The sequence below is a fragment of the Gracilinanus agilis genome, chromosome 2 (assembly GCF_016433145.1).
Source record: "Gracilinanus agilis isolate LMUSP501 chromosome 2, AgileGrace, whole genome shotgun sequence".
Lineage (NCBI taxonomy): Eukaryota > Metazoa > Chordata > Mammalia > Didelphimorphia > Didelphidae > Gracilinanus > Gracilinanus agilis.
In genome coordinates this window covers 690,520,572-690,536,160 of record NC_058131.1, presented here as the reverse complement: position 1 = coordinate 690,536,160, position 15,589 = coordinate 690,520,572, and the positions used below count along the sequence as shown (strand labels likewise).

General features: G+C 39.8%; 1 protein-coding gene across 1 annotated transcript in view; it reads right to left on the bottom strand.

Moving 5' to 3' along the window:
• Positions 1-15,317, bottom strand: part of TMEM266 (transmembrane protein 266) — a 181,615-nt gene extending 166,298 nt beyond the window's left edge. Inside the window, exon 1 of the mRNA XM_044660292.1 lies at positions 15,243-15,317. Coding sequence (XP_044516227.1) covers positions 15,243-15,317 — 75 coding nt within the window. The remainder of the gene's footprint in view (positions 1-15,242) is intronic.
• Positions 15,318-15,589: the final 272 nt, after the last annotated feature.

The window sequence follows — 15,589 nt, the reverse complement described above, 5'->3', positions numbered from 1 at the left end:
AGAGAGAGAAAGGGAGAGAGAGGGAGAGAGAGAGGGAGAGAGGAAGAGAGAGAAGAATGAGAGAGAGAGAGAGGGAGAGAGGAAGAGAGAGAAGAATGAGAGAGAAGGAGGAGAGAGGTAGAGAGGGGAGAGGGAGAGGGAGAGAGAGAAAGTGTCAGTCTTACCCTTGACAGAGTTTCTGCTGGCAGGCCTTTCCTCAGGTCCTAGCCCAGTTTACTCTTTGGCACAGATCATCAGCATGGCTCAGCATTACATTTCTAATACAATCACCCAACACCTTCTAAAATGGGTTTCCCATGCTGTTCTTTACAGGAGGCAATATTCAGACTTGTTGCCACCAAATAAAAAGGACTTTAGTTCAAATCTGCTGACTCCAGTGGAATCGGTTCTATACTCAGACTCAGCCTTGGTACAGAATAATCTTTTAGTTCAGCCTCATTGAGGGAGAGTGGATTTGTTTTGGCCTCAAAGTCATGGTTTACCCTAGGTGTGCTCTGTGCTGCCTTCTCAGAACCACACTGTTTTGTCCTCTGGTTGTCATTCCAAATGCTTTTGTTCCTCTCATCCAAAATTCTTTCTCCCATATTAATAGTTAAGAATAAAGAGAAAACCACTTCTTTGCTTCCTAGAAATTTGCATGTAGCAGCAGCTAATTGCCTGCAGACCTCACATCCTAAATCATAGAGAAAAATTCTTGATTACTACCAAAGGACTGATATGGAGTGATAAAAATCAATACATTTCTCTGGATTAATTTTGAAGAAAATTGTATTTAATATTTTGTTTTTTTCTAGGGGACCTTAATTTTTAATTTTTAATATTTTTATATAATCTATATGTACATATATATTTTATACATTCATGCCCTACTCTGTTAGTAACAAGCTCCTTTTCTTCCTTGACCTCTTCTACTCTATGTTTATTCTAATTAAAATGATTATCTCATGAAAAGCCATCTCTTGGCTCCTACCCCAGGGTTTGCCACTCCTTTCATGCCACACATAAAAGCAGGAAAAGGATTCACACTACCTCTTGCTGCCTGTTGGTGACCCTCCCCTTGCTGTCACCACTTAGCAACAGCTCTTCCTTGGAAGCTCCTATTATCTGATTAAACCTACTTGTCCAGATTCTAGCTGACCTCCAGCTACTCTTCCCTTCTTCCTCTGTAATTTCAACCAATCTCTGTCTAACCCAATCCCTGCCACCATCTTTGGAAATGACCTCAGCTCTATGGAGCATCAACGGTCTCCAATAACATGACCTCCTGCAGCCAGCTTGGTGATGGGCCTCTGTAGATTTTTAGCAGCAGCCACTTAGGCATAAAAGTAAGGCTTGAGTTTTCAGAGAGACAGATTTGGGCTCCATATTGGGAAATTCTTCCCAATAGTTAAAGCTATCCACACGGGTAGCAGATAACCTCAGTCCCCCATCTCTGGGAATCCTCAGACAGAGGGAGAGAGAACTGAGTGATTTTTCAGTGATGTTGCAATGGTATGCCTCCTGCCTATGGAGGCTGAGTCAGATGGTGACTTGGCTACCTTCTCGCTCTGAGACTTTAGGAAAAGCGATCACTTATAAAAACAATAATCAAAACTGGACAATGTCATTATTCTGACCAATATTGGTACCGAGGAAGAGATATACCTCTTGCCCTCTTTGGAGAGGCAGGGGCCATGGGTGTGGGGCATTCCAGATGTCACTTTTTTAATTTTTTTGATGTGTAGGTTTGTTTTGCTGTACTTTGCAAAATTCTTTGTTATAAGAGATGGGGAGAAGGATGGGTAAGGAAGTATGTAAAAGATATCAATAGAAATTTATTTAATTTTAAAAAATGAGCACTATGGTCGGCTAAGGGGGGCTTAGGAGGGTTTGGGGAGAGGAAAAGAACATGAAACTATGGGAAAATATTCAAAATAAAAATATAATTTAAAAAAATGAGCACGATAGAGCCAACATCAATTGTGTTGGGGATAAATAAATAATGAGAATGAATCCCTCTCATAAAACTTAAAATATTTTTTCTTTTTACATTTTAGTTAAAACCATTGGTTGGGATGGACCAATATCAATACATTACACTACTATCCATAGAAGATCTACCCAAAGTGACCGAACTCTTCCCCACCTTTAGATCATTTTACATTACAAGGATATTAGCACTCCCTGTGGCCATGACCATCTGTTTGTTATCCATAAGGCATTATGATCTAGTAGTTTTCTTCCTTGGGTATGATGGACTTGCTATGAAATTCAACCAGCTTTGAGTTTAAAAGTAGAATATTTGACTTTTTTATAGAATGTTATGGTTACTTCTTGGTTATGAATAATGGACTTAGAATTAAATTCCAGAAGTTCACACTCATGCCCATGATTGTTGATATTAATCATTTAATATTTGGACTTGATGCCTCCAAATAAAAGGGCTTTATTCAAATCCACGGACTGGTGGAATCGGTTCTGTCCTCAGGCTCAGCCTCAGTCTTTTAGTTCAGCTCCATTGAGAGATAGTAGATTTGTATTAGCCTCAAAGTCATGGTTTACTCTAGGTGTGCTGGATGCTGCCTTCTCAGAACCATGCCATTTTGTCCTCTGGTTGTCTTTCTCTGTTCTTTGATTCAGTCTCTTCTTCTATAGGATGAGGGATTTGGAAAAGATCATCCCTGAAGTCTTCTCGTCCTTGAACATTCGATGACTGTGTTGTTCAAGACACTGATGTTGAATTTTTGTTTATGTATTGCCATAGCTATGAAATTGAAAATGGTAAGGCTTTTGACGTTTCAAGTTCATTTGAACATTTAGCTCTATAGTCTACATAATTGCCCATCCAAAGTGGCATAAAGCTATCACCCAGGAAAATGTATGATTGGACAAAGAAATGAGCTGAGCATGTAAGGAGAACAAGGGATAAGAGGGAGGCTGGCCATGGTACTCATGAAATGTTAAACAGCATAGAGGGGGCTTCTGGCTCTTTGGGTAGATCTTCTAAGAAAACAGTACTGGGTCTGGAATTAGGAAGGCCTGAGTTTAAATCTGATCTCTAATACTTACTAGCTGTATGACCTTGGGCAAGTCACTTAACTGGGCAAATGAGACGTTGGTAAAGCATTTAGCACAATACCTGGTATGTAGTAGGTGTTTACTGCATCCATCCATTCATCCATCCATCTAACATCTGCCTCAGTTTCCTGATCTAGGTCTCCTTTCACAAACAAAACAATCATAGAAAGTATTCCACAGCCTCGAGCTTAGAATTTCACATCAGTCTGGGGTGATGTTCCATCAGAATAATATCCCTGGGGCAGCTGGGTAGCTCAGTGGAGTGAGAGTCAGGCCTAGAGACAGGAGGTCCTAGGTTCAAACCCGGCCTCAGACACTTCCCAGCTGTGTGACCCTGGGCAAGTCACTTAACCCCCATTGCCCACCCTTACCAATCTTCCACCTATGAGACAATACACCAAAGTACAAGGGTTTTAAAAAAAGAATAATATCCCTGCATATGGTTTGGTATTTTTTTAAAAAAATAGAATTCTATCAGCTAGTTTGTCCTTTGTCCCTTTAGAGTAGCCAGAAATAAGGAGAAGAAATTTGTTTTTGTAAATCCTAAAAAGAGAATTGGGTTGAATGTGTTCAAATATAAAAATCAGAAGCAAAAATTCTTTACATTCTAGAAAATCCTAGATTTAATGATTGGTCATGTTCACCACCATTGGAACATTATGCAGAATAACCTAATAAAATTAAAATTACCAAGCAGACATGGTGGGTGTAATATTGAAGGGAAAAGATACCATCCACATTACCTGTTTATAGGCAATTTTTTTTTGAGATAGGAAACATCTCTCCACTGTGTTCATGAGACAAATTTTAAGAGTTGCTAAAATTAGCATTCTCCTGTTTCAGATAATATTCTCACACAAATAGCAAGCAATAGCAAATACCTGAGGACTTTCTCTGCCTGACTCATATCAATACTGATGCATATCACCAATCAGTCAATCATTCAACATTTATTATGCACAAACTATGTTCCCTGCACTAAGCTAAATAAGTAGAGGCCCTTCTGTTATGTTGAAGCATCATTTTAAGGAATCGTAGGCTCTATCTTGGGGGACCATCTTGTAGATCAGACTACCTTATAGGTCGGTCTTTTGGGTAATTAGTGACAAACTCTCTCGAATGTGACTTGAGAATCATGTGATACCAAATTTTGCTTTGCAATAAATAATGTTATAGCAAAGTCCTGGCGTATTTAGAAAACTGATTGCAGAGTGAGGTATTAAACAGTGTTTGCCACTGTCTCAGAAAGAACCCTGTATAAAGTCTGAACAAATGAAGAATCCCCTTCACTCCATTCCTTTTTTGCTTCTTAAACACTTCCAACTTTGCCTTCATACCTCAGATGCCATTTCAGCTTGGAACATCCTTTTACCTTGCTAGCTCTCTTGTTCCATTGGTGAGTTCCTCCCAGGACTTCTGCTTTGGGCATCTGTCTATATACCTACCTCTCTATCTGTCTGTCCATAGATCTATTCAACTGTCTGTCTGTCCATCTGTCTCTCTATTTACCTGTTTGCTTGTCCATATATCTGTTCAACTGTCTATCCGTCTGTCTATATATCTATCTGTTTGTCTATCTGCCTATTTTTATATATCTATCTATATCTGTCTATCTATTATCTGCCTCTGTCTGTGTGTCTATCTACCTATCTGTCTATCTACCCATTGTAAATAGCTTTTGCAAATAGCCATCTTGTATTGTAAATAGCTTTTGCCAGTAGCCATCTTGTGCCAACTATAGCAGATTTTAGAATGCCGAAAGCTGGCATGAGACAGTGGAAGACCATTGGAGCATTCCTATAAATAGGAGATCACCCCAAGGCAAAGGAACTCAGTTGTGAGTTAGGTGGGTGGCAAAGAGTGAAGGGAAAAAGCTCTCCAGCCAAACCAAGAAGCTTCACCACAGACTTATGTTAGCTGTCTCACTTTAGGGATCTGCTACTTAGGTCATTTGTTCAATACTGAAATCTGAAATTATATTTGATCATCATCAACAGTCATATTTTTCAAAACCATCAAGAAAGTCATCTCTGAAGATCATCAGTTATTTATAACCAGCCAAGTTTAATTCAGCTACTAGGCCAAGGTTGTCAAGCCAGTGTGGCAGAATTCTGTTCAAGGCTTTTCCCTAAGGGGATATGCCTAGCTGTTTATCAATTAGTTTTTAGTTTAGCTTAATCCTTTTAACCTCTATCCTCACCCATCAATCCTTGAACCTCACATCCTGAAGATATTCCTGTTACCTTTAAATTAAAATAGTTACCTGTTGTTGAGATCTGTTTCTAGTCTAGTCCATCATCTCCAAGAAGTCTCACTGTCTGGTTCTGACAGTTGGGTTTGATTCCCTGGCTGAGGAGGATTTCTCAGGCTAATTATCAACACTTGCCTGAGATTAACTCCTAATCAATTCAAGATCATCTGTATCAATTTGCAGTACGATCAACATAATCAATATACCATCAAGAAGATATTAAAATATATATCCTCAAAGAAACAGGGGTTTAGGCCTGTTTTCAGTTGGGAATTCTAACAGTATCAGCCTTCTGACTCTCCCCAGAGGGAAGTGCTATCCAGCTGCTGAACAGAGAGCAGCCTCTTGAATATTATCCCTACACCATCCATGTGTCCGTATATCTCTCCATCTTTCCATCTGTCTTATCCAACTGTCTGTCTATCCATAGGTCCATGTATCTATTTATCTACCTGTTTATCCATATTTCTGTCTGTCTATATCCACCATCTGCTGTGGGAAGCCAATAAGAGAATAGATAAAAATCTGAGACTCCTCTTTTGACCCCTTTTGTGATTCTTGTGATTTCTTGTTGAAAAGTATTATGGCTTTATTGAAGAGCTTTAGGTTCCTAGCAGGCCAGCATTTAAAAGGTTAACATGGGGCAACTGGGTAGCTCAGTGAATTGAGAGTCTGGCCTAGAGATGGGAGGTCCTAGGTTCAAATCCGGCCTCAGACACTTCCCAGCTGTGTGACCCTGGGCAAGTCACTTGACCCCCATTGCCCACCCTTACCACTCTTCCACCAAGCAGCCAATACACAGAAGTTAAGGGTTTTAAAAAAAAAGATTAACACTCTCCCCCTTTGGCCAGGAATGCAGCTACCTGGTACAGCCAAGGCCAAAACCTTAGCAGGAGCAATTCAACCCTGATTAAAATATTCCCCAACTTGGATTTCTGATAAGAACCCAGTCAAAATTCAGCCTTGGCCTTGTTCTATTCTGAAGCCAATGAGACCTTTTGTGTTTTGATATGACATAATTTGTAACTTCTGTGCATCTGTGAAGTTTTTGGGGAGGTTCTTTTGTGTGAAATTAGTCTTGAAATATATATAAACTCCATGCTCCTGGAGACAGAGTTGGAAGCATGAGCTAAAAGACAACTCCTGTGTCCTGTTATTTCATTATCAACTAAACTGTCCTTATCAGATTATCAGAGATGATAAAGAGATCTTGAGAATCTTCATCTATCTATCTATCTATCTATCTATCCATCCATCCATCCATCCATCCATCCTATGCCTCCCCACTGGAATGGAAGCTCTTTGGGGACAATAGCTATCCCATTTATCCTTGTATTTCCCTAGGGTTTTGCATAGTCTGTTGCACATAACAAGTGCCTAATGAATATTTATAGGCTTGAATTATTTAATTAGAAGATGTATTTTAGCATTGTCCTCACCATATTATGACCTATAAACAGAGCCAAGGAAAAAGAAAGGAGGCCTTTTTAAAAAAAGGAACCTGAAGATGGGGGTAGCAAGAGGATCACCTCCATGATTTGGTGGTGGATATTTTTTTTTAAATCTCTTCCTGGCCTTACCTTTAGTATAGTTAAAAATTTGGTTTGACAAAGATAATAATGGTTAAAAAGAATTGTGGTCACTATTTATAAAAGATAAAATTAAACTATGAGTCAGCAAGCTGTTAATAGCTTTATTTACAGCAAGGAAGAGATATTAAAGTGGGAAATATAGGAAGGAGGTAGAAAATATCCCCTAGCTAAAAATACCCTAAGTCCTAATCCTAGTGCCTCTAGACCTCGAATGTGAATGGGAATTCAAATCTCACCAGAATCCAAAGTCCAAATCAGGAAGCCAAAATCCAAAGAGCCAAAGATGCTGAAAAACCGCTGAGAACCTTCAGCGCACATGAGGCCAAGACCGCCAAGAATCCCAACAGAATTCACACTCCTGAGACTAAATGCTGCCAAGAATAGCCCATGGATGTGCCAAGCATGAAGAGCTCAAGCATCAAGAGAGCGCAAGAATGAAGACCCCGAATCTTTCTCAGGCTCCCGCTTATATACAATTTTCTCCACCCATCAGCTCTCCTCATCACATCTCAGGAATCAATCACAGCCCTTCAAATGCCTGGCACTGCCCAGGGGGAGGCAGTGCTTGTGGTCTGTTAGGGCATGAACTTTCTTTGTTAGTGACTTACTAAGTGTTAAGTAGGGATACTTTAAGTTCTTGATTGATTAACTTAAAATAGACAAAGGGAATAAAAATTCCCTTTCACACTTTTGATTAATTGATTGATCCTTTAAGTATTTATTAAGTGATTATTATATTCCAGGGGCTATGCTGAATATCAAGAAGGCACGACCACATGCCATTACCCTGAGACTTGTAGGCAGAAAGAGGGGACACTGAAGGACTGGAGCTGAGGCCCAGATGGATGTCCATCCTCCCAGGATTGAAATGAGTGGAGAGTCTTGCTGACTTGCTTTCAGGCCAGTCTCTGTTAGGTTTGTCATTAGTTTTCCCAGAGTCGGTCTTATTGACAGTTACCCATCTCAAATCTGGGGAAAGGCAGGAGTATTGCTCTCTCTTGCAGTCTGAGGCTCCAGAAAGGTTTCTCTTGTTGAACTTTACCCTTTTGACATAAGATATGACTGGTAGCAGCCAGCATGAACCAGAAGAACCTGTAGGACCTGTACAAGGGAGGCTGACATTTTATTTTGCATGGTTCTTCCTGTTCATTCCATACAAGATTTTTGAGTGTCTCTGGGAGGCATGAAACCACGCTTAGCATTTGCTTAAGAAAGCTTGTGCTAAGTAAGCAGCATTATTTTATTGGGACTTTTTTAAAGGATCCTTTATACTTCTTGACTTGATGGGGTTCATCTTTATACTTTGCCCTTGATTAATTTACAAATGAAATGAAAATGTATGGAAATACTGACATTTTTTTTAAAGCAAAATGCCCTTCACTGTCATGCAAGGTCTCCTGCTTACAGTGAAACCCTGAAACGGGCCATTTCAACAGATTCAGGCAACAATCTGCCAGGATTAGAAACAGACCTGGATTCTGAGACAGCCAGCTTAATGCTTTGTAGCTGCCCAGGGGGCAAGTCTCTGGTCCTGGGCTACCCAGCTGCAAATCAGGGATGACAGTGCTCCCACCTCCTACCCGTCAGGACTGTTGTAAGGAAGGTGGTTTGCTAACCTTAAAGGACTCTAAGAACAAGTTAGGATTGTCCTTATTGAGCGCCTACTCTGCACTTGGGGGTGAGAGGTATTATAAGGAGTTTGACACATTCTCTAGAGCTTACAGTAGAGTCAAGGAGATCCACATATATGTGGAACCTTTGCCCTGTCTTCAAACCTGAGGAGCAGTTGCGGGTCCAACTGGCCTTGGGCCTGGTAAGGTGGGGAGATCTGGAAAATATTCTGCTGCTTATGGCAGCCCATGCCTTCCCCATCTCAGGCTGCCTCATGATCAGAGAACTATCCCCCTCATAGTATGAATGAGGAAACAGAGTCACAAAAAGTCACATGGGTGAGGAACACTTGAAGTTGGATTTGAACCCAGGTCCCCTGGTTCCAGAACCAAATGCTTCCCCCACTGTACCATGTTATTTTTTTTTTTGGTGGTATTGAGATAGGCAGGCATCTTATATCTCATCCTTGTATATAAAGGGATATGAAGGGGGGGGGAAGAGAGACAGAGACAGAAAGAAGGAGGAGGAGGAAAAGAAGAAAGAGGAAGAGGAGAAGAAGGAGGAGGAAGATGATGAGGATGGCAAAGGAAGGGAGGGAGGAAGGAAGGAAGGAAACTGGAGATGAGGAAATGTAACCATTATCAGTAAAGGCATTCATTTGTTATGATTCTGAATACTTCCTTCTCCAATCTAATTATTCCATTTGGTGTTCCATATGGACTGTCAACTCAATTAACCTAAATGATTTCAAAATCAAAATAGGCAGCTATGACTTAAATGATGACCAGACTTCATACTGCATAAAGTTGCCCAAATGGAACAAAAAGAATGAACAAATGTAGCAGAGAAATGGACATAACTGCAGTCTGATGATCAGGCATTTCCATTTTCACTTCTGGCTTGACAATTGATTTCCAAACCTAGGCTCTTTCTGGATAGAGGGGTGCCTTAGCAAATTCTTTTTTTTTTTAATTAATTTTTTATTTTTAGAAAAATTTTCCATGGTTACATGATTCATGTTTTTACTTTCCCCTTCACCCCCTCAAACTCCCCCTCCATAGCTAACTCCCATTTCCACTGGTTTTAACATGTGTCATCAATCAAGACTTATTTACATATTATTGATAGTTGCATTGGTGTGTGTTTTTAGTCTACATCCCCAATTATGTCCTCATCAACCCAAGTGTTCAAGCAGTTGTTTTTCTTCTGTTTTTCCACTCTTGCAGTTCTTCCTCTGAATGTAGGTAGCATCTTTTCCATAAATCCCTCAGAATTGTCCTGGGTCATTGCACTGATGCTAATATAGACGTCCATTACATTCGATTTTACCACAGTGTATCAGTCTCTGTGTACAATGTTCTTCTGGCTCTGCTCCTTTCACTCTACATCAATTCCTGGAGGTCTTTCCAGTTCACATGGAATTCCTCCAGTTTATTATTCATTTGAGCACAATAGTGAAGAAACATTGGGAAATAACCTGGAATCAATCAAAAGCAATGCGAAAATCGTCTAATTTATTTTGAAGTAGCAGCTTTTGGAATAAGATTCTATCTAACATATTATTAAATGTTTCCAGGCAAAAATGGTTCTCATTCAAACACATAGAAAGGAAGAACTCCTGCCCTTTGAACTACATGTTTTGTGGCATCTTTTCACTTTTACCTTTAATAGGAAAGGATGAGATAAATGGCACTGGAGATTAAGAAAAGAGCATAAACACATGTAGGAGTCACTCTATGCCCTTGACAGTTCTCATCACCTTCTCCTTGTTTCTTTACCTGTAAAATGAAGAAGCTGAATGAGATCAGCTCTAAAGTCTCATCTTGTTCTAAATCTGATCCTAGATCTACAGTTGGAATGACCTTAGAGACCACGTATTAGTCTGTCTACAGATGAGGAAACTGAGGCCCATGGAGATGAAACAACTTTCCCAAGGTCACAGAGGTGAGTGTGAAAGACAGAATTTGTATCCAGGTCCTCTGATTCGAGGATTCTGCTTCTCCCATCTCACACTATGTGCACTACAAGAATTGATTTAAAATCAAATGTCAATTCTTAACCCACTACCAAATGCAGAAACAAAATAAAAATGTTCAGTTCTTCCTTACAGAAAAGTTGGGCTAACTTTTTATGACTCAATGTTGTTAAAATAGTCTATGCAATTATTCATTTTAAAACACCTCTTCCCATATTTTCTCTCTCCCTCCCTCCCTCCCCCTCTCTCCCTCTTTCTCAATCTTTTACTTTCTCCTTTTCTCTCAATTTTACTTTCCTGATCTCTTATTTTCTGTCTCTAAATCTCTCTTGCTTTCCCCTATCATTCTCTCTTCTTCTCAGTTTCTCTGATTCTTTCTCTTTCAATCTCTTGTTTTCTCTCTCTCTCTCAATCCCTTTTCCTTTGTCTCTGTCTCTGTCTCTCTTACTTTCTCTTCCTCTTAACCTCTCTCATTTTCCTCAGTCTCTCTCAGTCTCTTACTTTCTTATTCTCTCTTACTTTGTCTCAGTCTCTTAATTTTTCTTCCTCTCAATCTCTTGCTCTCTCTCAGTCTGTTTCAGGCTCTTTCTCTCTCAGATGTATTTAAGTGGATGATTAAAATTTAATATTTTTTATCTTAGATAATTAAGCTCACATTTCAATAGGACTTAACAATTTACAAAGCAATTTCTTCACAACCACTGTGGGAGGTAGGCTGTGAAAGCATTATTTTCCCTGTTTTATGCAGGAGGACACTGATGTTCAAGGGAGTGATGGCATCATTTGGTTGTGCTTACATGTTGAAACAGTCTGACTGCGTCAGTTGTAGGCTGACTGCGTCAGCAATTTAAATGATAGGTAGTTTCATCTATCATTTTCAGCCAAAGAACATGCCAGCCAGCAATACTCACTTGCTGTTAAATCCAATTGACTTTTTATTGGGCAACGTAAATATCTAGGGACATGATGCTATTTACACTAACAAGGCAGGCTCCCCATCCTAAAACCATTGATGAGGATCCCAGACAGTAGCCCAATAGAGATTCAGCTTTGTAAGTATCAAGGCTTGACTTAGTATGTCACATTTGGGGGAATCCCAGTGGGAGAATAAAATGTTCAAAAAAATTTAAAAAAAGGAAAGGAATAAAAGAACTGGGAGTTTATGTGAAAATGAAGAAATAGAATGTGAAGAGGTAAGAAGGAGTCTCTGACCCGTGCCAGGAAATTAGAGCATAGACAAATGTGGCTTAGAAGAGAAAAGGAAAAGAGACCACTAAACACTTGGAATCCAGTGTCCGGCATCAGGGCCTTTCTGGACAGGAGAAAACTGGACTCTCCAAGAAGAAAGCAGGCACAGTTGCGCCAAGGAATAATGATAGAATGTAAGTTTCTCAAGAGTAGAGATTGTCTGGGTATTTTTGTTTGTTTGGAGTCTTTTTGTCTTTGTGTCACCAGAGCTTAGCACAATGCCAGTCATATCCTAGAGGTTTAATAGATATTTGTTGATTGACTGATATAGATCAATAGTAACCATCAGGTAAGAGATCATCTAGAAGAAGAGACAAATTGTGGGGATTAGTGACTTCTGGCTGAGGGGTACTGATGAAGCTCTTTGCCAAGCCAACAATAATAATAGAGAGGTATGCTTGCTGTCTTCCCAAGGCACGTGGCCAGGACCAGACAGAGAATCTCAAAAGACTTTGTCCAGTTGGAAGGAATCTAGAAAGCTAAAGGTGAGAGAGCTTTGGACCAGAAAATTGAAGAACTGAAGGACCAAGGTGGTGTTTCTTTGGACACCATTACTGATACAAGCCAGGCACTTCAGAAGAGAAAGGCAGGATCGGAAAGATGATGCTGGAAAACAGAAATCCAAATTCTAAAATAGAGAAACAATAAATTTCTGGTCAGGGATGGAATGCATCCAGCAAGATTTAGTAAGGATTTCCCAACCCCTCTTAATTCTATTCTATTTATCTTGTTCTTTCCTATTTATCTTGTAGAGTTAATTTGTACATATCTATTTGCTTATTGGCTCTCCCATTAGATTATACACTCCTTGAGGGCAGGGAGTCTGATTTTCTTCTTTTTGTATCTCCAGGATTTATCCCTGTGCCTGGCACAAAGTAGGTACTTAATAAAATTTTTTACTGAATGGTTGGTAAAATGAATTACCAGAACTAGAAATAAAGTAGCTTTCCAGTAACTAAGAATTGGCCAAATAAATTGTGATCTGTTGATGTAATGAAACATCACTGTGCCACAAGGAATAATAATTCTTTTTTTTAACCCTTACATTCTGTCTTAGAATCAATACTATGTATTGGTTCTAAGGCAGAAGAATGGTAAAGGCTAGGCAATGGGGGTTAAGTGACTTGCCCAGGGTCACACAGCTAGGAAGTGTCTGAGGCCACATTTGAACCTAGGGCCTACCATCTCTGGGCCTGACTTTCCATCCACTGAGCTACCCAGCTGTCTCCAGAAAGAATAATTCTTAAACAAAAAAGAAATAAGAAGAATGTATACATTTTGATGGAGGAAGAATCAAGAAAAGAGACTACACAATGACTACAGCAATGTAAACAGAAACTACATAAAGTGAAACTGAATGCTGTATCATTAAAATGACCTTGTTTAGCCCCAGAAAAAAAAGCCCAGAAAATGTGCCTCCCTCCCTGTTATTTCAGAGGTGGAAAAACACGAGTGTGGAACATTGCATATACTGTCATACTAGGCTAAAGTATTGGCTAGTTTTGATGAAAAGCCCCCCACCCCTTGACTTTGTATTCATTATCATAAAGGGTAGTTTACTGAGTTAGAAAGGAGGGAAAGGGATATATTTGTAATTGACATAAAAGCCAAAGATGTCAGAAATATTTTTAATGGATTTGCCTGGAATCTTGCAGATCTAATTAAAAGGGATTTAAATGGGAAAAGCAAGGAAAAGGGGAGGGGGGAAGCCTACCTGGTGTATGTCTATCCTCCAGTCTAGATACCATGGAGAGTAGCTAAAAGGTAGGAAAATTAGAGCCAGAAATTTAAAGGAGACACAGTCTAAGAAAGGAGCTAACAACAAAACTCATGGCCCAAGACATCTATATATAAATAGGTAACAGGAAAAAAATAAACTATTATAGAGTTGGCAACAGAAGGCTCCAAATTTGATTATATTATAGGTATCAGAGCCTTGGTAGGACAAGACTCAGAAGTTTATGGCTCTGGAATGAGGTACCTCACCAAAGGAACAAATGAGGGAGGATGGTGTGGCAGAATATGCTATATACATATTAAAAGGTCTATAAGTAGGAAAGAATCCAGAAACCAGAAGGGGAAATCAATGGTGGAGGGTATTTCACTGAGGATCATCAAAGGATCCTTTAATCTTGGGGGTATGATTATACAGAAGCAAAAGCAATACTATCAGCATTTACTATAGATCACATGGACCAAAAGAAGAAATAGCTGAAACAAGGAGAGAACAACAAAAATGATGTTTTGTTGGGTTTGGGGAGGGGGTTTAAGCTCTATTAGAGAAAAGAGGAGGATCATAGAAGGGATAGGACCATTGCTCAGCATGGATGGAATACTGATAACAAAAAAAGATCTACTGTACTCTGGATAACCAAAGTCACTGAAGAGTCCACAAGAGAGCACTTAGCTGACCTTGATACACATGACCTTGAAGTGTTGGCGAGCCTCTATAGTTGATCTTCAAAGCTCTTGGACAATAGGAGAGGTGACTGGAGAAGGGCAAAGGTCTTATTTTAGAGAAAAAGAAGAGGATTTTATTGCTTTTTTCTTAGACCTCCTCCTTATTCACCTCTCTGTAACATTTAAACTCTTAACCATCCCCTTGTACTAGTTTCTCTCTCCTTCTTACCTATTTGTTTTCTCCTGATTGCACTCCTCTGATGGACAATCATTGTGTCTATCCCCCTTACTCTGAATGTCCCCAACTCATTCACATTTTCTCTCTCTCTCTCTCTCTCTCTCTCTCTCTCTCTCTCTCTCTCTCTCTCTCTCATCAACTTTTAGGGGTATACTTAACCCTATGCAAATGGCTCCCAAACCAATATATCCAATCCGCCTCTTTCTCCTGAATTCTTCTCTATTAAAATGGTCAGCTGGACCTCTCCACTAGATATCCTGCAGGCACCATAAACTTAATATGTCCAAAACAGAACTTTTTAGCTTTCTTCCAAAAACATATCACGCTGTCAAGGGCACCGCTGCTCTTCTAGTCATGCAGGTTCTCACCCCTGGGATCACTTTCATCTCCTCATTTCCCTTTACCACACACATCCAATCTGTTGCCAGATCCTGTCATTTCTACCCACAATATATTTCAGATAAGATTGATTCTCTCTACCGAATGCATCTACCCCTCTCATTCAGGTGCTGCTCATCTCCTAAAGTCTCCTAAGTGGTCCCGCCTCTGAAGTTCCCTCCCCCCTCCAATCCATCTACCATTCCGATGTCACAGTGGTTTTCATAAAGCATAGGTCCATGTCACTCCCCTGGGAATAAATTCTAGTGGCTCGTCTTTCCTCTCTTTGGCAATTAAAGTCCTTATTACCTGGCTCCACCCTTTCTTTCCAGCCTTTCCATATATTCTTTCCACCTCTCCCCACCCTAGTTCAGGCTCCCATCACCTCATTTTAAAAAATATTTTTTCTTCCTCCTCCTCTGTGATTCCTTCTTCACTGAAATTGCTGATTATTAAAGTAAGTGTATGTTGATTTAATTTAGAAGATCTTACTGGGTCCTCATAGAATTTTTCTGCCTCCTCACTTTTTGCAACAGATTTTGGTCCACGAGCTGCAATTATCTCCATGGTGATCTTTGTTACAAGTGCTTATCATGAGCAGAACAGAATGAGAGAACCATGTGGTCCATGTAATTGTGTTTCTTATTGCCATCACATGATCAAACCTATTCATTCAACAAGTATTGATTTTAGGTAGCTAGGTGGCGTAGTAGTGGATTTAGTATTGCAGTTGGAGTCAGGAAGATCTGAGTTGCAATCCTGCCTCAGAGATTTATTATCTTTGTGACCTTGGACAAATCACTTAACCTTTCTCAGCCTCAATTTTCTACTCTGAAGAG